The sequence below is a fragment of the Panthera tigris genome, chromosome F3, assembly GCF_018350195.1.
Source record: "Panthera tigris isolate Pti1 chromosome F3, P.tigris_Pti1_mat1.1, whole genome shotgun sequence".
Classification (NCBI taxonomy): domain Eukaryota; kingdom Metazoa; phylum Chordata; class Mammalia; order Carnivora; family Felidae; genus Panthera; species Panthera tigris.
The window spans coordinates 17,026,574-17,051,606 of NC_056678.1; the positions used below are offsets into that span (position 1 = coordinate 17,026,574).

General features: G+C 39.3%; 1 protein-coding gene across 11 annotated transcripts in view; it reads left to right on the forward strand.

Annotated features, from left to right (window-relative positions):
- Window positions 1–25,033, forward strand: part of RABGAP1L (RAB GTPase activating protein 1 like) — a 759,437-nt gene that overhangs the window by 595,630 nt on the left and 138,774 nt on the right. For 10 of the 11 annotated variants that reach the window (XM_042975849.1, XM_042975851.1, XM_042975848.1 and 7 more), the window contains one exon: window positions 10,058–10,186. In XM_042975849.1, coding sequence (XP_042831783.1) covers window positions 10,058–10,186 — 129 coding nt within the window. Of the gene's footprint in view, window positions 1–13; window positions 614–10,057; window positions 10,187–25,033 lie in introns of those variants that run through there. The other variant, XM_042975862.1, reaches the window with a different exon arrangement.

The following is a 25,033-nucleotide window of genomic DNA, read 5'->3' on the forward strand; positions in this document are numbered from 1 at the left end:
CCTTGCAGCTTCACAACTGCCCTGGCTTCCCGGCCACTGCTGCTGCTGTCTGCTCAGACACACAGACACACGCGCGCGCGCACACTCACGCACACACACACGGCACACGCACACAGACGCTAGACCCTTCCGAGCAGCCTGTACATTTTAACACATGTATCTGAACTCTGCTGCATCGCTCTTGGCCATTTTCTTGCATTCGATTGCTTCTGCCGGTTTTTATTTAGATCCGTGTTTGATTTCGTTTTCCAGTCTACTTTGGGGCTCTGGCACAGTGGATAATTTAGCCAAAATGTTCTTCCTGTGGAGACATTAGCTGACAATTCCCACCAGAGACTGGCTGGTGCTCCTGGGGAGACCTAAGCCTGCCTCCCCTCCCACTGCAGTTCTCAAAATTGTGGATAAGAGATCCAGCTTTCTCATTCTGGATACCTACTTACTGCTCATGGAAGAAGGGGTGCCCTGCCCAGCCCCAGCTGCTAAGCTCACACCTCCTGTCAAAAAGTCCCAGGACATGCACGACGAGAGGAGCAAGCTGGTGAATGAGTATGCATGTCGAGTGCTGGAACTTCTGGGGATGGGGCATCGTCTGTTTGTGCCTCGGCTTCTGGCGGTGAGACTGTTTTTCATTGAACTTCATTTATAGGGAATCTGCCACCCTCTGGGAAAATTCCTGTATCCCTAAAAGAGGCTTGCAGTCTCCTGTTTTTCTTCTCCTCTTACGCACTCTACCAAGAAGGAAGTGCTGAGTGGCCACTGTCGTGGGGCTCTAGCTGAGCCTGGTCCATGCCACTCCTTAATTGGCTAGAGGGGATATGGCTCTTTTCTAAGAGCCCAGGGCCACATTAGTGGCATTATCTCTGTGGCAGGGGAAAAAAAAATGTTTTCTGGCTGCCTAGACTCCGCAATAAAGCAGAATACCCAAGTGCTTGATTTAGGCATTCTGTTATTTACGTCTCCAAAGGGTTAAATTTCACAACAGACATTATTGCTACTTATCTAGACTACTGTGGTTTGCATTCTAACCTCACCATTTGATTGCCAGTTTGATTTTTATTTTTATTTTATTTATCTATTTATTTACCTATCTGTTTATTTATTTATTTATTTTTATTTATTTTTTTTTTTGGGGGGTACAGAATTTTACCCCCTAAAAATCCTGGGGTAGAAAATTGAAAATTTCTCTCCTGGAATGTTTGAACTGTGTATCTATGAAGCAGCTTAAAGCTATTGGGTCTGTGCTATGAATCTGGGAAGTCTGGCTTGCCTGTTTTTTTGATTTCCTGAACAAGAGAAAAATCACTCACCCTTCCTCACTTCCTACCAAGGGTTAAAATTAAATACCCACAATCGCTGGTGCAGGGTTTCTTTTTAGTGGTTTGAGAACTATACCTAGCAACTGTTCTATAATATAATTGGTCTACAGTAGTCCTATACCATTATTTGGTAATTGAACAAGAATCATTAAGCTTTGTCTATTTTATACAATGGACTTTAACACCATTCCAGACTGTTCTTTCATTATGGTTCTGTCATATGTGATTCTTTTCAAAAGTACAATGTTCACACTTTCCTCTCACATACTCCTCTTCAGTCTAGTTCATCTCTGTTTATATTATCGTTGCAATTACCAATTCAGTGTTCATGTATGTATTTGCATGCAAATATTTTCTCTCTTGTATAATCATAACAGCATTTTAGGTAGCTTGTGTACGTGAGGGATTTTTCACCCCGAAGAAAGTCTGTTAGTCATTGCAAGATGAAGTTAGAAGCAGTGACCAGCATACAATTTGGGGGGGTTGGTATTTTTGAGAAATCATTTCCTTGCCATTCAAGAGAGAAATAGAAAGAACCCAATACATATGTTTTCACGCCCAAGTGAGGTCATCAGTGCTTACTTAAATTTTGTTTCCCTGAATCACGTTTTTCTTAATAGAAGAAGAAACTGAAGATACATGATTCCATTGGAAAGGAATTTTTTAAGTGAAATAAAAAGCATTTTATTCAAGAGCTTTGATGCCATTAAGTGCTAAAATGTATTTCAACAAGTACATCCCTTTGAAGAGTCCGTTTTGGTCTAATATATTTTCAGATTCTTAAAGACTCCCTAACTTTGTGATTCCAGGGCTCCACTGTTAACTTTCCAGTAATCTTGTACTGCCTTTCTTTGGCACCTTATACTTTGAGTGCTTTGAAGGAAAACATAAATTTATAACTAAGACTGTCTCTCATACTTAAATCTGCATTAGGGTTCAATTTAAACTGTCTCTAGTTTAAAACAAGTTATCAACAATTAAATCCACAAAGAATGGGTTCACAAGCTTCAGATGTTGCGGAAGTCACGTGTATCTGTGTGTTGCGACCATACAGAGTCAGCTTGGTTGCCCCATTAGGTATCCAAGGTGGTAGTACATCCCTCGGGTTGTTTTGGGCTCTCACATGCCAAAACATAGGTAATGGTGCCATTGACATTACATGTGAAAACTATTTGCTGAGTTGTCCAGAGGGTCATTTGGCAATCTCTGACTCTGTCGTACAATATTGTACGTAAAAGATTGTACATAATGATAGAACTGGGGTACTTTCCAGTTTGGGAAAATCATATGCCCTTTAATTAGCAATATGGCTGTGAATTGGGATCAGTTCTCCAATGAGTTACTGCTTAAAGTTTAGTGTGTACCAGGAGGAAGTACAGTTGTTCAGCCTTGTGTTATTGGACTGGCTAATGATGTGGGATCGATGGCTAATCTGCACAGGGTGGTCCTAAGAGGAATCCTGCCACGTGCAATCCTTTCCATTACCACTCAAGAGGGCAGGCACTGAAGTTTCAGTTTTTAGCTATGTTTCAGACATGAAGGTGTGGAGGTTAAACACATGCAGATATGTTATTTTACTTTAAAGATCCCAGTAGTTTTTTTTTCCTGTAAGTTAATTTTTGTGATGAACTGATCAAATTAATGAAGATTTACCAAGACAATGCTGTGGATTTAGACTTAGAGCCTATTCATTGTCCCCTGATTCACAGAGGGACCACCAAATTGCCTGAACACCAGACACATTTGAAAAAAATTTTTTTTCAAGTTTTATTTAAGTTACATTTGAAATTTTGGCTTCTTGCCCTTCAAAAATACGCCTAGTAAAGAACAACTTAATAATAATTTACCTTTAATAAATAATACCTTTAATAAAGCAGGTACAAGTGCTTCATTTTTGATATTACCACAAGGCATAAATTCTGTGCACAGACTCACCAAACACACGTTCCTTTGGTGAAATTAAAATACCAAAGCAAAAGATACAGGTATCCTAGATACCAGCTAAGTAATGTTTCCCTCTTCTAAGGCCTGTGCTTCCAAATGATTCTCAGACTTCCAAAAATATGTCTCCACTGAATAGAAATCCTGTTAGACACTATAACTAAAGGAAGAAAAAGCCATTTGTGGTGAAAATAATGAAGGTGAGAAAGAGAACCATTCCTAGATTTTTTTTAAATAACCCCCTAAAAACATCAAACCTAGAAGGGCTGCTTCTCAGAGGCCCTTGAAGAAAGATTTATCATCCACGAATCATGAGAGGTTTGGAATAGAAGCATCAGGAGCTAACACCCAAATGTTAGAACTGTTCCTTTCCACCCACCCTGCCTCCTTAAAAAAAAAAATCACTTTGACATGTGATACTCTTGCGCTGAATTTTTCAGTGGGAAAAACACACTCAAAATGGTATCAGCAGTGACACATAGCTAGGGTCCATACTCTGTAAGTGTGTGAAATTTGAAGAAAAGGGAAAAGTTTTCTTCTACTCATGTTCAGAATTTCCCTTTCTTCTCTTTTGATTTCATTTGCTGTTACATGTTGTGGAAAGTTATGATCACATCATTATAAATTAATATCAGTCTTGGCTATGGTTTCAGTACTGATACCCTGGGCACTGTACATAGTGAATCCAAAGGAGCATTGATGCTGAAATGAAAAACAGAAGCAAGTATGTCTCCCATTTTTACTTTTTTTTTTTAACTGCTGCAAGGATTGCTCGTTCAAGAGAGATTACAACTCTTAAAATTTAAAGACCCCAGTATAAAAGTTGCCATGCATACTTCTGATGCCCTTCAAAGTGTAAAAATCAATTTTTATGTCAAAATAAGTATGAAATGTACTCTCTAATTTGCATTTTATTAATTATGACTGGTTAATACTGGGTGTGCTTAAAGTAGAGCTTTTACGAATTTATGGAACAAATCTATGCTAGTGTCTATTATGTGTCTGGGAACTTGCTTACCTCATTTTACTGGGGGAAGTAGGAAGGATACCTAAATTAACAACCTGCTTAAAAAATCCTACTTCCTTTTTCCCTCTGGATATTTCTCTTTACCTACTTGAAAGGAAATAGAAGTAGGACTTGAAATGTTTTCAGTTGTCCAGGTAATCTTTATATATAATTCTATTCAAATGAAGAATGAAATAATAGTCTTTTGGAGGTATAATTGATAAACATGTTTTGTATCATCACTTAAGAGAATTTGACAGAAAGTTTGGGGAGCAAAAGATGAGTATCAAGAGAACCACTAGTTTTCAAAAGTTATTTATTCTTATTTAAAAGCTGGTAAGGTTCTCTGTGGTTTTTTTAAGTTTATTTATTTATTTTTGAGAGAGAGAGAGAGAGAGAGAGAGCGAGCAGGGGAAGGGCAAAGGGAGGGAGAGAATCCTAAGCAGGCTCTGCGCCATCATCGCATAGGATCGCTATGAACCACGAGATCACAACCTGAGCCAACATCAAGAGTCAGACACTTAACCAACTGAGCCACCCAGGTGTCCCGAGTACTCGATCTTGCAAGTGAAGAAAACACGTCTTTGCTTCTTAAAATTTCCCTAACTCTTGTCTGCGTTACCTTCTGGCTAACATTACTTAACAAATAATGTCAGGAAAGTAATTTCATTTTCATTATGCTACTCTTCCCTCACTACCTTTCTGAAGGCAATATAGAAAATCTCTAAGAATTTCCCAGCTGAAGATCAGCCTTTCCTTTAAATCAGTTCTTCTAGCCTGACAGAATTCTGTGTAGTGAGCACAGAGGAGTAATGGTATCCAGAAGCTGGCCCTACCTACCTACTTTTGAGTATTTGGTTTGGTTCTTAAAATGTTAGTCTGCCTTTTTGGGGTACATTTTTAAAGCTTGGGTCTTCTCACAAGATCATATGTTAAGCTTCTCTTCATTGTAAGGGTAGACAGCATTCATACAATTGTAAACATAACCATTAATTAAGCTTATATCTCTGTAGCCAGTTTATCAATAATTTGCATGTGTGAAGTCTTGTTTTAGTTTTATGGAAAGCACCACTACTTCTAGGTTGGACTAATACTGTTACAGCAATACTTGACCTTTGTGAAGCATATATATTCAACATACGTACAATATGATTAAAATTTTGTTAGATATATGTGTCACACATATGTGTGGGGGGGGGATGGTAAAAAAAAAAGATTATAAGCAATGTAACAAAATGTTTTTTTAAATGTTTTACCACCATTACCACTACTGGGTTTTTTTAATGTGTGTGTGTGTGTGTGTGTGTGTGTGTGAGAGAGAGAGAGAGAGAGAGAGAGAGCGAGCGAGAGCGAGAGCGAGAGCTAGCATGTGTGAGCAGGGGAGGGGCAGAGAGAGAGGAAGAGAGAGAATCCCAAGCAGGCTCCTGGCTGGAGCCCAAGGCAGGGCTCAAACACATGAACCATGAGATCATGACCTGACCTGAGCCAAAATCAAGAGTCAGATGCTTAACTGACTGAGCCACCTAGGCGCCCCTGTAACCAAATGCTAATTATGTTTATCTCTGGGTAGTGAGATGTGTTAGGCTTTTAAAAATTTTTTTATTTTGGGGGGGGGGGGAAGTGAATATGTAATCAATAAAAAACGTATAACCCCTACTATACAGGTAGATATACACACACGTATGTAAACAATCCAAGAGTTTTTAAAAGCATTTAGAAAACAAAAAAACTCTGATAAATTCTCAGTGAGGCATCCACATTTTTTGCAGAGCAAGAGGTATCTATTCCTCAACTGTAGAGGGAAAAATCTCTCAGATACAGCCTTCAGAAAATGGAAAGTTACCCTTGTAAATATACAACCTGAGTATAGCATAAGAAGGTATTTGGAGGTGACACAATGATTATGGAAGTCTCTTAAAGACAGAAATTTAGAGGAAAAAGCCCATCGGAATCAAAGTAGGATTGCAGATTGTTTTCCTGGGGCAATGGCACACGTTGTTAATATCCTTTTTGCTTACTGGCATGATTTTTACCCCATGGGGCTGTCTTATGCCATATTTTTTAAAAATTCACAATGAAATTAGCTTTATTTCAGTCCATGACAAGAATATAAGTTCTTATAACTTCCAGACTGCCTGCTTTCTGGAATTAAAAATATCAGTGAGAGGAGGGTACTGTTTTTAGCCACTAAAATATCAGTAGCTGAACATACCTGAGCAACACAGAGGCAGCCTTCCAAACTCTCATATCTTATATTTGTTTTGGGTTCACAAAATGCACTCATATGACCTAACTCATTTCCTTCTCAAATACTTGAGGTTAAAGATGCTCCCTTTTTGAAGTAGGACAGGAGAGACAGAGGCCGCACCGTGAGTTAGTCAGAGTTGGCGTCAGAATTTATTTCATCCTTTGCAGCCTTGTTTGTACCTTTAATTGCCAACTACCTTCTAGAGGCTGGGATTAAGGGACTGAATAATACGCAGTTTCCACACATGTGTCTGCTTGAGTCTTTCTGCTCCGTGATTGTGAGAGCTCCCCTCCAATGGGGCTTAACTGAGGTGGCCAAGCCATGGGATCCACAGCATCCCTGACACCAGCAGTGTCTTGGAAAGGACAATCATAGGGCCCTCTGAATTCTGGTTTCCTGAGACTCAGCCCCACCCAGATGGGGATCTTCTGGCTACACGCCCCTCCTCCCCCCCCCCCCACCCCCCCGCCCCAGAGTATAGCCTCCTTCCAACAGCATCTCTTTCTACATGGCCACCCCCTGTCTGACCAGAGGTCACATGTCACAGGCTGTATGATTCTTCATCTTGAGGCCTCATCTTTCTGCTTTCACATGAACTCCAAGACTGGACTTGAAATTAGGCCTGGGGCAGCATGAGAAAATTAGGTAATCATGCTCCTGCCTGCAGACAAGGAACCACACCACCACTGGGGGCATCTGTTGCCAGGGAACTAGAGGTTAGTTGCACTGAAAATCAAGCGATGCCCTCAGAAGCTTTGGGGTTCTGAGGAAAGCTGCTAATCTTGTTTCCCTACAAACTCTAGAAGCAGCCTGTCTTGAATTTTCCTGATGATCACCAGAGAGCTGATCATCAGACCCAGTATTACAGATGAAAAAGGAAGACTAAGGATATAGTGTGTCCAGTTTATCTGGTAGCTGGATGCTTTTCCCAATAATTGAGCAATTGATATCTTAGCCAGAGAAAGCCTCTTGTAGGCTGAAGTTCCCGATAACTGTCTTTTCCAAATAAGTTAAGGTGAGTTGATAACACTCTATCATGATAAACATTCTCTCTACCACTTACTGCCATCGTGTCTGAGTGTCCGTGAGGGAGGAAATAAATCTGAGAGGTACTGAGGCTTGTTTTTTCCACTGCCACTGTTAGCCTAGCTCTACTTTCTGACTACTAGTTTGGATGTAAAGCTGAAGCAACCTAGTACCCTTGTGAAAATGCCTGGTAGATGAATTAATATTTTCCTTTACTTCATATGATTCTGTTTAAAAGGGAGGGGAGATGAAAGCAGAAATTCATTCAGTAAATTTTAATTGAGAACCTTCTATATTCCAGTTAATAGTTTTATCACTGTGGACACAGCAAAGAACAAGACAGACAAGGCCCCTTTCCTTAGGCGGAAAGAGATATAAAACAGAAAAATTAGTTGGTGGAAAATTACTTGATGGGCTGGGGGTGTGGGGGGGAGAATTTAAGTGCTTAGAAGAGGCCTCACTCTGATCTTCCACTTGAGCTAAAATCTAAATCACAGAAAGTTGCTCTCCTTATGAAGATCTGGGGAAAGATGATTCCAGGCAGAGGGAACAGTAAGGGCGGTTGCGTTCAGCAATGAACTTGATGTGTACAAAAAAAACGAAACAAGGCCAGTGTGCCTGGAGCTTGAGAACAGGAGGCGGACATGGTTCCAGATGAGGTTGGAGGGGAAGCAGGGGCTCCAGATCATGAAAGGTCTTGCAGGCAGTGGTAATGATACTGGATTTTATTCTGAGCACAGTAGAACCCCTGGAGGGCTTTATACAGAAGAACCACATGATGTTAAAGGGTATCGTCTGGCTATGATAGGGAAAGTGGGCTATGGGGAGCCAAAGTGGAAATGGGGAGACCACTCAGGGAGTTACTGCAGTGGCTCACCAAAGAGATGACAATGGCTTGGACCAGGGTGGTGAAGACAACTTGGGCCCTGTCGTCAGCAGGAATTTCTCCAACTTCCTTATACTCTTTCGGTACAGCTGTTAAGGTTGATCAGGTCTACATTTGAATCGAGATAAAGTGATATTTTGAATTAGCGCATAGTTCTATGATTTCTAAACATCTTGGTTGCGTTTTTTTGTTTTGTTGTTTTTCATTTTATTACTGAGGTTTTTGACAATTAATTTCTGGCTCTTGAAACACCTTATTTCTCTTTGACTTACTTCTGTGTACCTAGTCTGCTTTAATCCATAATTTGTATCATGGTGTTTGCCAAAGATTGCTGACAGTTTTTTAATAAAATACTTATTGCTTTTTTTCATTTTTAAAACAACATTTTTAATGTTTATTTATTTCTGAGAGACACAGAGCATGAGCAGAAGAGGGGCAGAAAGAGAGGGAGACATAGGATCTGAAGCAGGCTCCAGGCTCTGAGCTGTCAGCACAGAGTCCAATGTGGGGCTTGAACCCACAAACCACAGGATCATGATCTAAGCCAAAGTCAGATGCTTACACTGACTGAGCCATCCAGGTGCCCCTCATTTTTTTTTTAAAGTAGGCTCCACACCCAACATGAAACTTAAACCCACAACCCCAAGATCAAGGGTCACAGGCTCTACTGACTGAGCCAGCCTGGCACCCTTTATTGTCTTTCTTATTACAAAATCTTTACTGCAGCAAATACAGCAATATATAAGGGAGGGGGGGGGGAACCATGATCCCACTATCCAGAGAAACCTTTTATTTCCTTTCAGTCTTTTTTCCATGCCTGCATATATTCATTTCTAAGTGGTTATTTCTTAAAGAAGTAAATTTTGCAAACAGTAGTTTTCATACGAAGTTCAGTCATTAAGTGATTTGTTTTATTTATTTTTTCATGGCATTTTTTAAGGTGGGGGATCAATTTCTTATTTTCTTGAACTGTTGTTGTCATTAGTTGAAAAGTCCTCCCATTAGGTGTTCCTTATGTAATTCTAATATACTTTACCTTCTCTATATCTTCAGCCAGCTTTCTTTTTTTTTTTTTTTTTGTCTTTTTTTGAAAAAAAAATTTAAGTTTATTTATTTATTTTGAGAGAGAGGGAGACAGAATCCCAAGCAAGCTCTGCACTGTCAGCACAGAGCCTGACACTGGGCTTGAGCTCACAAACCATGAGATCACGCCCGAGTCAGTCACTTAACTGACTGAGTAACCCACCACCCGGGCACCCCAAGCCAGGTTTCTAATAATACCCTTAAAATATCCAGCAAACTTAGTCATAGATCAGAGTTACACATTTTTTGCTTTTCTTGCACTTTTCCTTCTCAGAGCTATAACTTGGTTAGCTTTGCTGGGATCCATCATTCTAATCTCTAGGTTATATAAATTAAATATGCTAGCCTGTTAATTCTTATATTGTGTCTAGGATTCATGGTGACTTATTTCAGCAAATAGTAAAGGGGCTAGAAATATGTTCCTAAAAACTTATGGAACTAAGTTAGATCTTAGCTACAAATGTGCATTCAGGAAAACAAATTCATTTTTCAATGTATTTGTCCTGAGTGCAGGCTAAAATGTAATGATAATTCTCGGAATTATTTTGCAGACCTCAAAGGAAGATCTTCTGCAGGCTGATTTTGAAGGTGCTTTAAAGTTTTTCAGAGTTCAGCTTCCAAAAAGATACAGGGCTGAGGAAAATGCCAGAAGATTGATGGAGCAGGCTTGCAATATTAAGGTAAGATACATGAATTTATATATAATAAAGATACAACTTGAATGAAGAAAGAATTATTTAAAACGCTTTCTCTGTACATTGCTGGACTTTGGCTATGTTAGGGTGATAGTATGTATGAACTAGTCTCAGACTTTTTTGTGAGGCTGATATGTATAAAATAACTTCTAGTAGGACTTGGAGTGAAAGTTAGTAGGTTCAGATTGTAACAATAGGAAGACAAACGTTTATCTTATAGGTAGGGCTCTAGAATGGGCCACTGTGATAGTGGTTTCCATGGCAGCAGACTTAGCATTTAGCTTTTGGCCATCTGTTTTAGGATTATTTACAACAAAGCAAGAAAAGCCTGCTTAGACAGTGCTTTCTTTTCTCTAAGGGACTTGGAAAGCTTTGGATGTTGGTCTGTCCACTTCCATCCCACATCTGCAAAATGGCTGTCGATACATTGCTCCTTATCATATGCCTAATAAAACTAAGTGAGATTTATAAAATAATTTGATATGGAAATTTCTATCCAGAAAATTGTGGGATCAGATTAGAGAACACATTTTTTTAAAAAAATTGGAACCAATTTACAAGTGTTAATTCTTGTACCTCTGGAAAATACTCGGGAATCTTCTTAACCTAACCTAAATACATAAATAGAAATTTCCCTTTTGAACAAAGAGACAGAGATCCTATGTCTTACAGACCTTATGTTCTTACAGAAGGAAACAGACAATAAATGACTAACATAATAAGTAAAGAATGTATTTAATGTGTTAGAAGGTGATAAATAGCTATGAAAAAAGGAAACATACGGTGAAATAAACAAGACCAGATTGAGGAGGAGAAGGAAAGTTACAGTTGTTATTAGGTAGTCAGAGTGGGTAGACCTCTTTAAGAGAGTGAAAGAAGGGTTAGCCATGGAGATGTCTAGGGGAAGAGCATTCCAGCAAGTTCAAAGGTCCTGCCGCTGGCTCATGCCTGGTGGGTTGGAAGAACAGCAAGGCCAGTGTAGCTGGAGCGAAGTGAATGAAAATGAGAGCTATAGGAGAGGAAGTTCGAGAGTTTACAAGGAGCCAGCGAATGTAGGAGTTAGGCTTTACTTTGGGTGAAGCGGCTAGCCCTTCCAGAGTTTTGAGTGGAAAAGTGATATGATCTGTCTGAGGTTTCAGAGGATCACAATGCTTACTTACTGTGTTGAGAACAGACTACCACAAGGTAAGGGTGAACGTAGGGAGATCCGACAGGGGTTTCTGCAGTAATCTTGTTGAGAAGTAATGATAGTGTTTGCCCGCTGAGAACATTGGGGATGGAGATGGAGTGGAGATGGAGGTGACTGGAACCTGAGTATATTTTGAAAGAGAACCAAGAGGATTTCATGACACATTACACATGGTTATGAGAGGAAATAGGGAGTCAAGATGACTCCACAGATTTTGGATTAGGCGATAAGTAGATAGAATTGCTGTGGAGTTATTAAACTTATTACTTCCAATGTACTTTGACATAGACTTCATCTAAGCACCATACCTACTTGAACACTTTTTTTGGTGTGACACTGTTTTTTTTTTTTTTATTTTAACTTATTTTAAAGTAAATTCTAAATGTTAGAAAGTCCAATTCAATGTTGAAAGTAAATAACTGGGAATAACTGGGAAGAAAAACTATATTGTCTTTCAAGTGAATTCTATATTCAAAAAAAAATCATTTTCCAAAGATATCAAGAAAAATAGGTCTCTGAATCTTCATCCTGGAATGCAGACTTTTAAAGCCTTCAGGACTGATTGTTTTATTTGGCTGGGCCAAATGACTAAGCATGAGCCACATTTGTCTGAGGACTTTGGTTTTTTTTTTTTTTTTTTTTTGTAAGTCTTTTTTTTTTTTTTTTTAATTTTTTTTTTCAACGTTTTTAATTTATTTTTGGGACAGAGAGAGACAGAGCATGAACGGGGGAGGGTCAGAGAGAGAGGGAGACACAGAACCGGAAACAGGCTCCAGGCTCTGAGCCATCAGCCCAGAGCCTGACGCGGGGCTCGAACTCACGGAGCGCGAGATCGTGACCTGGCTGAAGTCGGACGCTTAACCGACTGCGCCACCCAGGCGCCCCAGTCTGAGGACTTTGAAAGCACATTGCAGTGGCCATTGTGACTTTGATTGAATTTTGTGGGACGTTGGTTTGAAAGACAGACTTCAGCCCCTGATTGTTCCAGAGCTGTCAGAGAAAAGTACTGTAAGTGGAACAGTGCTGTAGGAATCTGTTAAAATAAAACATTCATTTCTAAGAGTGAAAAATTAGAGAGTTAGGAGAACTAGTAAGGTAGAAAGCTAAATGTCTTCAAAGGAAATTTGGTAGCATTGGATAATCATTGGTAATGAAAAACCCAGGAAAACAATTCAAAATTATGAGATACATAGGGAAGGATTTTTTTTTTCCAATATAATTTATGAAGCTACTTAGGGGTTGTAGGCAACTAACAATTGTCAGGCTGGAAACATGGGATCCGAAAGACAAAGAAACTTAAAATGTTAGAAAGTAAGTTCAAAATATGATCAGAGTGGACCATTTCTGGAATGAATATGTCCAACCAGAGTGACTTGCGTGAAGATGAACAGGTAGACATGAATTGTTATTTCAAGTAAGAATAGCGTTACTTGATTCTGTTTTTTGTTTTTACGTTTTGTTTGGGGGTTTGTTTTTTGTTTTTGCGTTATCTAAGGAAAGTAACTTTTTCTTGGGTATTTAAAATAGTACTCACAGGACACTAGTTTTTATCATGGTATAATTCACATAACATTGTGTTTGTTTCACTTGCAAAATTTGTTTCTTGGGGTGAGGACTTTCAAGATCCACTCCCTTAGGTACTTTTAAACATGCAGTATGGTACCAACTATGGTCACTATGCTGTATGGTACATCCTCATGGCTCATTTATTTTATAATGAATAATGTCATCATTTTATAATGAAATTTGTACATTTTGACCCCCTTTACCTACTTTGCCCCCTCCTACACTCCCTGCCTCAGGCATCAATCTGTTCTCTTATATCCATGAGCTTGGTATTTTTGTTTTATTTTTGTTTCATTTTGTTTTGTTTTAGATTCCACAAATAAGTGAGATCATACCATATTTATCTTTTTCTGCCTGACTTATTTCACTTAACATAATGCCCTCAAGTGCCATATTGTGCCCAATGGCAAGATTTCATTCTTTATTGTGGCTGAATAATATTCCATTGTGTACGTGTACCACATTTTCTTTAGCCCTTCATCCATCAGTGGCCATTTAGGTGGTTTCCATTACTGGCTATTGTAGATAATGCTGCAGTGAACATAGGGGTGCATGTTATGTTTTCAAATTAGTGTTTTCGTTTTATTCAGATAAACAACCAGGAGTGAAATTGCTGGATTGTCTAGTAGTTTTAATTTTTAATTTTAATTTAATTATTTGAAGAACCTTCATCTTCCATTGTGGTTGCACCAGTTTACATTGCCACCAACAGTTGCACAAGAGTTCCCTTTTCTCCATATCCTTGCCAACACTTATTTCTTATCTTTTTGATAAGAGCCACTCTAACAGGTGTGAAGTGATATCTCATTGTGATTTTGATTTGCATTTCCCTGATGATTAGTGGTGTTGAACACCTTTTCATGTACCTGTTGGTCATTTGCATGTCTTCTTTGGAAAAAGGTCAATTCAGATACTCTGCCCATTTTTTAATTGGATTGTTTGGGGTTTTTTGCTATTGAGTTATATGAGTTCTTTATATATTTTAGACATTAACCCTTTATAAGACATATGATTTGCAAGTATTTTCTCTCATTCAATATATTGCCTTTTCCTTTTGTTGATGATTTTCCTTTGCTGTGCAGAAGTTTTTTAGTGTGATGTAGTCCTACTTGTTTATTTTTCCTTTTTTTTTTGTCTTTGTTTTTTTATGTCAAATCCAAAAACAATCACCACCAAGACCAATGTCAAGGAGCTTACCACCTATGTTTTCTTCTAGGAGTTTTATGGTTTCATATCTTATGTTCAAGTCTTTCATCCATTTTGAGTTAATTTTTGTGTATGGTGTAAGATAGTGGTCCAGTTTCATTCTTTTGTACATGGCCTTCCAGTTTTCCCATCCTCCTTTATTGAAGAAATTGTCCTTTCCCCCCAGGATATACAGTCCTGGCTCCTTTGTTGTAAATTAATTGACCATATATGCATGGATTTATTTCTGACTTTTCTATTCTGTTCCACTGATCTACATGTCTGTTTTTTAATGCTACTACCATACTGATTCGATTAATTTGGCTTTGCAATATAGTTTGAAGTCAGAGAGTGATGCCTCCAGCTTTGTTCTTCCCTCTCAAGATTGCTTTGGGTATTGGATCTTTCCTGGTTCCAGAGGAATTTTAAAATTGTTATGTTTCTGTGAAATATGCCGCTGGAATTTTGATAGAGATGACATTGAATCTATAGATTGCTTGGAGTATATGGACATTTTAACAATATTAATTCTTCTAATCTATGAGCATGGAGTGTCTTTCTACTTATTTGTGTCTTCAGTTTCTTTCATTAATGTCTTTTAGTTTTCAGTGTACAGATCTTCCCTTGGTTAAATTTATTCCTAGGTATTTTTTGATGCAATTATAAATGGGATTGTTTTCTAATTTCTCTTTCTGATAGTTTCTTATTCATGTATAGAAATACATGTAGAATACACGCAGAAATACATTGATTTTTGTATCACAGGACATCTTTTTAATTTATAACACGGTTATGAGGCAGATGTGAGGTGAAACTCAGAGAAGGAAGACGTAAGTAGTACAATATCCAAGCACCCTGCCAGAACTAGAGCATAGGTTTCCAACCTAAAGTTTTAAAATTGTGTTTAAACTGAGACCTACATTTTAAAATAGCTTTTATATTAAAACCCTGACCACCCAGACACATCCTAATAAAAACTTACCCTTGTAATTTGTCACGCACTCTGATGTTTCCTCTCTCTACTACTGTTTTGTATTTTGTGTCATTTAAACTCCCCTCCCCCCAAGAAAAGTCTTCAAACTGAAAAGGTAGTCATAACCCACTAACTCGATCTCACAACAGCTTGCAATATTGAAAACACCCTGAGGCCTGTCATACTGTTCTCACCACCTCCCCCTTCCCCATCCTGATATGCTGCAACTTGTAAGAGGTGTTAACAGTGAATAATGGAAGTAGGGGTGTGGTGAGAATGTGAGTCATCATGCCATCATTATAGCAGGATATGCTAGCAACTGGGAATTTTAGGAACCAGCGGATTGAGAGATCAAGGCTACGTGTTAGACAAAGGTGACGGCAGGTAGGGAAGAGGCAAAAAAGTTGCACTCACCATTTCTTAGGTATAGCCTTGAGATTAAAGATAGAATGTTGGCCAAAAATAATGAAAATTGTTTTAATTTTAATTATTTTCAAAGTTAGGATCCGTGTATGGTTGTATCTTCTTTGAATGGACATGTTCTCATTTAATTAATTACCCAATAAAATGAATCACTTTCCTCTAACTTTTAAAGAACTAGGTGATCAGTGATTTCAGTGAACGGACTGGTTTTAAAATAGGTGGGAGAGTTGCAGGTGAAAAATAACTTACTAGCCCTGTATGTGGTTTATTTCTGTGAGTGTACCAACAAGATGTATTAACAAACCCCACTGGATTAGATAAATAACTTTATTCTTTGAAAAGCTGTGTAATAGTAAATATCAAAAATGTTTTTGTGTTTATTTTTTCTGATTTAAGTAACATGTTTTAAAATTTTCAAATATCTCCCTGCTCCTATGGTTTTAGACAGTTTAATAAAATCAGGAAATATGCTGACCCATCAGACTTGATTTGAAAAGTCATATTGAATATACACTTCCTCGGGTTTTGTTGAATATTGTTATTCAAATGTTACCTTGTAGTTACAAATTCTGCTATTACAGACCTTCTTAAACTTGATTTTTGGCTTCGTGGACTCTAAATCAGTAGAAATTTTGATTTCTTTATACAAGCATATGAGGATTTTGTTTTTCCTGGTAAGAGACTATATACCTTTTATTAGATTCTTTTAATCTCTTAATTTTTAAAATATTTTTATTTATTTTAGAGAGAGAGAACAGGAGCAGGGGAGGGGCAGAGAGAGAGGGAGACACAGAATCTGAAGCAGGCTCCAGGCTCTGAGCTGTCAGTCCGGAGCCCAACACGGGGATTCAACTCATAAACCATGAGATCAGGACCTGAGCCAAGGTTGGACAGCCCACTGACCGAGCCACCCAGGCTCCCCTTATTAGATTCAGGAATTCAGTGACTCAAAAAAATTAACCTCTATATTGTGGAACAATCTTAAACTTGTTAAGTAAATTGATATTTCTGTAGAGCATGTAAGAGTTTATGAATGGGTATCTACAAATATTCAAGGGCTTATATATATAAACTTTATAACTCTTGACCTTTTTTATATATTTTTATTCAGTATCATTTATATTATATTAGGTTGAATTGATGAAATTGCCATTCTTTTTGGTAAAAAATGTCAGATATTAAACATCGTATATAATTTAATTCAGTATTTCATGCCTCCATATGATTCAATGCTATGTATGATGTTATGTATTCAATGCTATAAGGATGAAATACTAAAATTTTGAGTCTTTTAATTATAATGGAATTCATTTAGCTGCCGTTGCTCTCATAGGAATAAAGAAAAATAAACTAGAAGAGTAAAATACCTGTAGTAGAAGTTAGAGTACTGTGTATACCTTACTTCTATGGACATGTAAACTTTTCCTAAGAATTACTCTCTAAAGACTGGGAAGCAAGTCTTGTCTGTTTTCCTTCCTTCCTTCCTTCCTTCCTTCCTTCCTTCTCCCCTTCCTTCCCTCCCCCCCTTCCTTCCCTCCCTCCCTTCCTCCTTCTTCCCTCCTTCCCTCCCTCCCTCCCTTCCTTCCTTCCTTCCTTCCTTCCTTCCTTCCTTCCTTCACTTTCTTCCTTTCTAGTTGATTTTTATTTGGAATAATGTTGCACATGCCTCATTTGTGATGCACCTCATTAGTAGCAAAGTTCATCACATCCTCAAAATATTCTGTTGCGGGGGTGCGCCTGGGTGACTCCGTTAAGCATTCAACTCTTGATTTCAGCTAAGGTCTTGATTTCAGGATTGTGAGTTCAAGCCCCGTGATAGGCTCCACAGTAGGCATGGAGTCTACTTTAACAACAACAACAACAACAAAAATCTGTTGGTGGATCTTCATAAAATAAAATTTTAAAATAGAAATTAGCCTATTTCATTATTTGAACAAAATTAAAACTTCAAAATGTGACATTGAACTCAAACAAGGTAATTAAGAAAGAAAGTTCATTTACTGAGTGCACAGTGAGATCGTGACTTGAGTGCCTGTCGTGTGTCGGGAGTTAAGATGAGACTTTAAGGATTAGCAGGGGTGAAAGAGTATCCGAGGCAGGGGGAAGGATGTTCCAAACAAAGAATATACAGAGGCCCAGAGGTAGGAAAATATGGCACTGTCCAAGCCCTCATCATAGTTGATGACCGGAGAATAGGAAATACCTTGGAGACAAGGTATCCAGGAGCCAGACGGCTGGTGCAAAGCCATGTGAGCCATGGTACGCAATTTGGATTTTTCCTGGGGGCAATGGGAAGCATTGTGAGGGGTTAAATAGGAGGTGGAAATGATCAGCTGTTTAAGAAAGGTCTTTCTGGCTGCTGTGTGGCGATGAACTGAAAGGGGTAAGATTAGATATTAGTGACAGACCAATTCGGTGAGAAGTGACCAGAGTATCTGCTATGGGCTGGAGAGAGATGGACAGATTCCAGAGATATTCAGGAGGTGGAATCAACAGAACTTAGTGATTAAATGTGAGCATTACAGCCGGGAAAGAGAGCCGCGACGACACCCAGAACTCTTAAGCAACTTGGTAGTAATCACACTGCAAAGGGAACAAACAAAAAGCAACAAGTTACAAGGCTGGAACACAGTGAGTGAAGTGTTGGACACGTTAGGTTTGCAATGTGTATCCACAGACTCATATCCAAATATATAGAGATACCAAGTAAGTGGATGCTAGAGATCTGAGCTGACAGTAGGCATTTGGATGTCATCGGCATTGAAACCACGGGAGTGGGTGAATTCTCACAGAGGAGCAGAGAGGAGTGTTGAGGATAGATACATTAACGTGTAAAAAATGGGCTGAGAAGTAGAAGCTGGTGAGACTGAGACAGCAGGAGCAAACCCAGTAGAGAAGTGAAGTGTGAATGCTAAGGGAAGATGTATTTGTTTTCAAGAAGGAAGAAGATGAATAAATGTCAGCAGTGCTTAGAGGTCATATAAGGTACTGAGGAGTGGAAAGCAGACATTGCGCAATAATGATAAAGAGGTCCTTAATAGCCTTAGTGAGAGCAGTTTCAGTGGAGTGATGAAGTATAAACTCCAATGATTCAAGAAATAAGTGGAAGGGGAGGAAATGGAGAACGGAAGATAACACAATTCTTCTAAGAAGCTTAGTGTGGAAAGAAGATGGGAGATGGAAGAGACGGCCAGCAGGCCAGGGCGTAAGTACGAGAGAGATGAGAAGATAAGAGGTTGAGATGGGTTTGGGGGGGATGGGAAAATGAGTGTTTAAATGCTAAAAAGCCTCAACGAATCAGTTTCTTCATTGAGCACCTACTGTATACCAGGCACTGTGCTAGATCCAGGGAATATCAGGTAGAACAAAAGCAGATATGCTCCCTGAAATCATGGGGTTTACACTATTGTGTGGAAATATTACATAGTCACCTTAGTAAATGTGTAATTACAGAGTGAGATAAATGCTCAGATGGGATGTAATAAGGCTATATGAGGAGAAGGAACAAAGGAGCCTGACTGACTCAACCAACAATTTAGGGAAAGCTTTCTTGAACTGAGATTCTAAGGCATTCCCGACTGAAGGAACAATATGTACAAACACTGTGAGGTAGGAAGGAGTAAGGTATGGTTAAGAAACTGGGAGAAGGCCAATGTGACTATAGCTCAGAGAATCCTGAGGGTTGATATGTAGGGACCAGACCACTCCATCTTTAAATAAGAAGGAAAGGCCCACAGAAAGAGAAATGTTGAAAATTCAGTAAAGAAAGGGGAAAATATCAACAGAGACAGGATTATGAGGAGATAAGGGCTTAGATTAAAAAAGAATGGACCTTTTTTCCATTCAAGGGAATGAGGAAGAATCGATGGACATAAAGGGAATGTGCAGTTTGATGAGAAAATTGAGAGTATTTCATTTGAAGGTTTGTGTTATTTCAGTTAAGCAGATTCTAGAATGAAGGGAATACACAGAGTAAGAGGTGTTAGAGAACATAGAGAAGTTTTTAGAACAGACATTGCAGAGATTGGAAGAACTAAGTGGGAAAACACAAGATTATTGGACTATGGTTGGAGATCATGAATTCATAGTGGCAAAAATCTGCAGTGGTTTGTGAGTTTCTCTGGAAACACTCGGCAGCCCAGATGTATTCATGAAGAAATGAGTTATTTTGACCCAGAGTTGAGGTTTGCCAGAATGAGGCAAAAGAAGGACAGTGGGGCCAGGGCAATGGTGCACTAAGAGACCAGATCTTGGGGGGAGGAGAGGGATGAGGAAAAGGGGAATCCCTGATTTGTAGCCAATTTCCATGGTGTAAATATTCCCACCATGGCCAATTTCAAGGTACCAGTGACTTAAGAACTGGCTCACACAATGTCCAAGTGCTAACAGTTGCTTCTCAGGAACCGGTAGTTGATGACTCTAGCGCACCACAGGTTCAGAGATGAGGGTAGTAGCCAGAGAGTGGTTGACATGATGGAAAATGGAGACTAACAAATAGAAAAGAAAGTGAAGACCAATGAGGACTGCAAGAAACGCGGGTGAGGGAGAGCTGCAAAGAATTGTTGAAATCCATGACTAAGGAGATTGGTAGAGGAGGACGTTAAATGACTTGGTGGTGGTTACCCAAGAAAAAAGCAACTTTCCTCCCAAAACTCTTATATTTGAAAGACAGTTGGGCGACACTGGAAGACAGTACTGACTTGTACTTAAATTTTCCAGCTGTTAGCTCAGGTTGATTAGTGGCAGCAGAACCACGCCAATTGCTATGTTGCCATCTATGGCCATCTCCTCTGACTTGCTTCTCTCCTTCCTAGCAACAGTGCTACTCTCTCTCCCATCTTCCTGTGATCATAGACATTCGAGATGCACTGGGGAGAAATGTGCAGAGCAACAGGAGCAGGGGAGGTGAGGGGGGCCCTGCCATCTTCACCACAACACCAAAATTGTCTTCCGGCCCTATGCGGGAGAGGTAGCCACCAATGACAAGATGTTACCATGGTAACTACTTGCCTCGGAAAATTCTAAGCTCTGCTCCAGCTCAGTTACCTCTCTGCTGAGATGGACAATTATCCACCCTCCCACAGTGCATTGGTATAATTTGATCTTGCCTCTCACAAATCATGTCTTTAATGGAATATGGCAAATTTGTTAATCTAGAAATTTAACATTTTTCCCTGTTTAAGACCTCCATATTTGTAACCATGAATTTTAATTTAACTGTTTGAAAAAAAAAAAACTTTCACACTAGAACAAAAGTGTTAAGAACATTTGTATTGAAAGCAATTTACTTCTAATTTCTTCATAGTATTTGCTGTTTATTTCTGGATGTTATTGCTGTGTGTAAACAAGAATATAATCTCCCAAACAAATGCTTTCTTTGAATTAGCAATGAGGCCACACAGAAGCTTCTGTCAACTTCATGGATCTAAAATGTGTGCCCTTATGTGCACTGTGGAAAGGGTTCATTTTTAATGGAACCACATCTGGTGTTCCTTTCCTATAAAGACCTCTACATTGACAACCACAGTTGGGAATATTTGGCTTAAAGGATCATAATCTTCTGCTGGGGAAGTATTATGTTGTAGGATACAGAAAGGTGATAAATAACAGATTGATAACAAAGTAGTTTCTATATCAAAACATTTACCTCTTTTTTCCTTCGAGGCTTCTGTTAACATTCATAGTCCTCAGTGTGCCTCATATTTGGGGCATTGTTTTGTTTTTTCCCCAAAACAGGGGTTAATGCAGGTTGATCTTGCTTCTCCCAATCGTGTACTGTGGGAACGGGCAGGAAACGTGTAAATGTGGGCATACTCTGAAACACTTGATGACAGGTGGAGAAAATAGGCCACAGCTCCAGATGCCCAGGCGTCAGGCACCCTCCACATTTAGAAAACTCAGCTTTTCTGGCTGTTCCTAATCAGCTAGAATGCATTTGTCCCTTATTTACTTCTGCCATTTTATTCTACCACTACCCCTATACCTGCCAGTCATTTTCTTTCAGTTTATTAAGGAGAAAGCCATATAGATATTTTTAAATTAACTTGATGGGTAAACCTGGGTATTGTATCTTGAGCTAATCTATATAAATCATTAGGTTGTCCTACACCAAAGAAAAATAAGATAAACGGATATAAAAATTGATTTTTATACGGGCGTCTCTCTATTTAGTAAGAGAAACAATAAATCATAGGATTAAAGCATTACACCCTTTTATGCATTCCAAACGGTATGATGTCCTCAGGCAGAGCTTCCCACATAGAATTAACAACAAAAATGAACCCTCAAAACTGCTATTTCGACTAGCAGTTTCTCTCCCTTCAAGCTTTAAGTATCTTTTTCTCCCCAGCAACTAATTCACTCTCAGCTAATGGTTATGCTCTTAAGTGGGAGTTTTCATATTTCATATACCTTTCTGCAGTGTTTTGCCCAACACTGTCTATCTGTTACAATTTGTGTTTATCTGTGTTGGAGAATAAAGTTAGAACCCGTCTTCACTCTTTGGAAACAGTGGTAACAAATAATTTTCCCACAACTACTTACACTGAGATCCACCTTTCTTTGATTATTTTTTTTTTCTTTACTATTTGAATTCATATTAAGATTATATTTAAAGTGTGCTCCACAGTTTGTGTTTGGAGATCTATTTTAGACAAGAAAATGTATATAGTGTTCCTCTGTGTCTTTGTTGCTCCTCACTAGAAATAATTTAATTTTGATTCTTTTAGGTAGCCATTAAAATAGACATAAATGTTGAGAGTATTTAAGATAGGTTGCATTAAGAAGTCTGGGCCATTGGATCGTGGGGGGGGTTAGTATTCCAAACCTTCCAACCACAGCTGTTTCAGCTGCGGGTGCCTCTACTCTGGGGAGAATCAGGTAAAATTACATTATATTTACTTGGTTATTATATTCTTGTTTCGCCAACTCATGGACCCATTTAGCATTTCACTGGCAAATAACTGAGTCTCATTAATGCTCTCGAGAACTTACTTATTTTACTGTTATGCCTTTTTCTCTCCTTCTCCCTACCCCCCAGCAAAAAATTCTTTTAAAACAGCGGAAGTAATACGTAAATGAAAATAGCAACCAGAAAAAGATAGTGAAAATGTTTAAGTGTTATTCACATGTCTCCAACAGTTGTCAACCTTTCTGAAGCTCCACTTAAAGGCAAACAAACTGCTGAGGGGAAAATTATATTCCTTGTTATAGCTGATAGTTGTGATTGAATGGGAAATACTTTCTCATTGTCAATTCCCCTGGCCTGGGGACTTTTTATTGGTACCCAGTAGAGAGTGATTTCTTTCCTCTGGAGTGTCTAACCTTTTCCCTGCCTGCACCACTTCCTACCCAGATGACTGCAGTATGCAGTTGACATGGTCTCTTTCAGATACCCATTATTTATTATTATGATGCTGCTGCTGTTATCATTATGTGAGGGAATCTTGGAGCACAAATCACATGAAGAGGTGGTAAAACTTCGTGTTAAGTGGTTTAGGTTAGAAGCTTCAGCACCCAAGCTGGCACAGGGTCAGCGCATTTATCAGTGTGTTCTCTGCAGCGTTTCATTCTCTTTTCCACGCACAGCGTTATCCTCCAGTATCCCTTACCCCCAAGATCACAGTGCTTCCCACTAGCCCTCGCTCCATGTTGAAGTTTCTTGCTAGGTTGATTCCTCAATAGGCAGTACTTTTTTTCTGGGTCTCATGTCTGCCCCCAGTTTCATGTCTGTAGTAATCTGCTAGGGCAGCCATAATAAAATACCACAGACTGTGTGGCTTAAACAGCAGAAATCTGCTTTCTCAGTGTTCTGGAGGCTGGAAGTCCAAGATCAAGGTGTTGGCAGGTTTGGTTTCTTCGGAGGCCTGTCTCCTTGTCTTACAGGTGGCTTCCCCCTCACTGTGTTCTCACATGGTCATCCCTCTGTATTGTCTGTGTCCTATTCTCTTCTCGTAAGGACCCCAGTCCTGGGGGTTAGAGCTCCAACAGGTGCATTTGGGAAGCATACAGTTCAGTCCATAATAAGGTCTTTTTCATCATCAACAAAGTGTCAGCTTCTCTCCACTTTCTCTGAAAATGCTGTCTTCTGAACATGGATCTTATTTGGCAACCCTTAACTGATCTCCAGCATCTGGTAATAAGACGTGACAGTTTCTGATGTTTGTCAGCACACCAAAGTTCTCCCATGTTATCGTGAAATCTCAGATTATCGAAAAGATTTTCTTTTTCTTCACAGTTTCACCCTCCACTTCCATCAGCCCACGTGGTTGGCAAGGCGTTTCCTCTGGCATGCGTGTTAGCTTGTTAAAAGTTCTAATTTACCTTATATAAGGTTCTGGTATAGTCTCACTGCATTAACTTCCTTATCGTCCCGCCTTTATATTATATCATATCTTATATAAACCACAACCTCCTTGTTTCTGTTCCTTTCCTAAAAGAGAGGCAGTGAGTTGTGCAAGTAAGTTATGTCTTAACAGGATGTCCAGCGATAGAAGAAGGTCTCTCTTCTATTATAATAAAATGGATTATTTTAGGCAACAGCAGACTGTGAATACAACATACAACATAGGAACTTAGTTTATTTTCTGAAATCATTTACATAAAATTTTTTCTTCTAAGACATTTCACCAAATTTTAAGATGGCCGTTGTTTAAGAGGTCAGATGGCATGCATTGCCTTGCCGGGGGAAGATCCTGAAGAAAATTGTCTGGCATAGCAGGAGCTTATTAGACCCTTCAGAATCCATAGTCTCAAGCCCCTGACTTCGGCTGTCTGGACTGTAACAGCCACCTGAGAATAACTGGTCTCTCCGGCTTGAGTTCCTGGCTTCTCCAGTTTCCTGTATTCACCACCACTGGAGTTGTCTGCCTGGAAAATCAACCTCCTCTTGTCACTCCTCACCTCCCAGTACCCTGCTGGCTCCCTGTTACCCGCAGGATACGCACCCCCCTTCCCCCCCACCCCACCCCCCCACCCCCGCCTCAGCTTGGCAGACAGCCCCTTCTTTCACACCAATATGCCATGCCCCTTCCGGGCTTTGGCACATCTTGTCCCTTCCGCCTGGAGTACTTTCCCTCTGTGGAGTGCCTGGAAAAGGCAGAGGCTTTGGAGGCAGACAAGTCTAGTGTTGAATTCTGACTCCACTTCTTACTGACTGAGTGACCCTGAGAAATTTACTTAATCTCCTTGAGTAGTTTTCTCATCATGAAACGAGGCTAATACCTACGGCACAAGGATGTTGTAAGAATGATTAAAGCTAAGCATATGCGCGACTGACCGCTAAATTATTTATCATTTCCAGTTGCAGTTATGGGATCAAGCAAACCCCTATTTACCCTTTAAGACCCAGATCAGACATCACGTCCTCTGGGAGCCTAGGCTGTTATTTAACTCTGGTAATTCCTGCACTAGAGCAACAGAATTGCGGTGAAAAATGTGGTTTTTCTGAAGCCATGTTGTTGGAGTTCAAATCTTGGCTTCTTTATGTATTACCTCT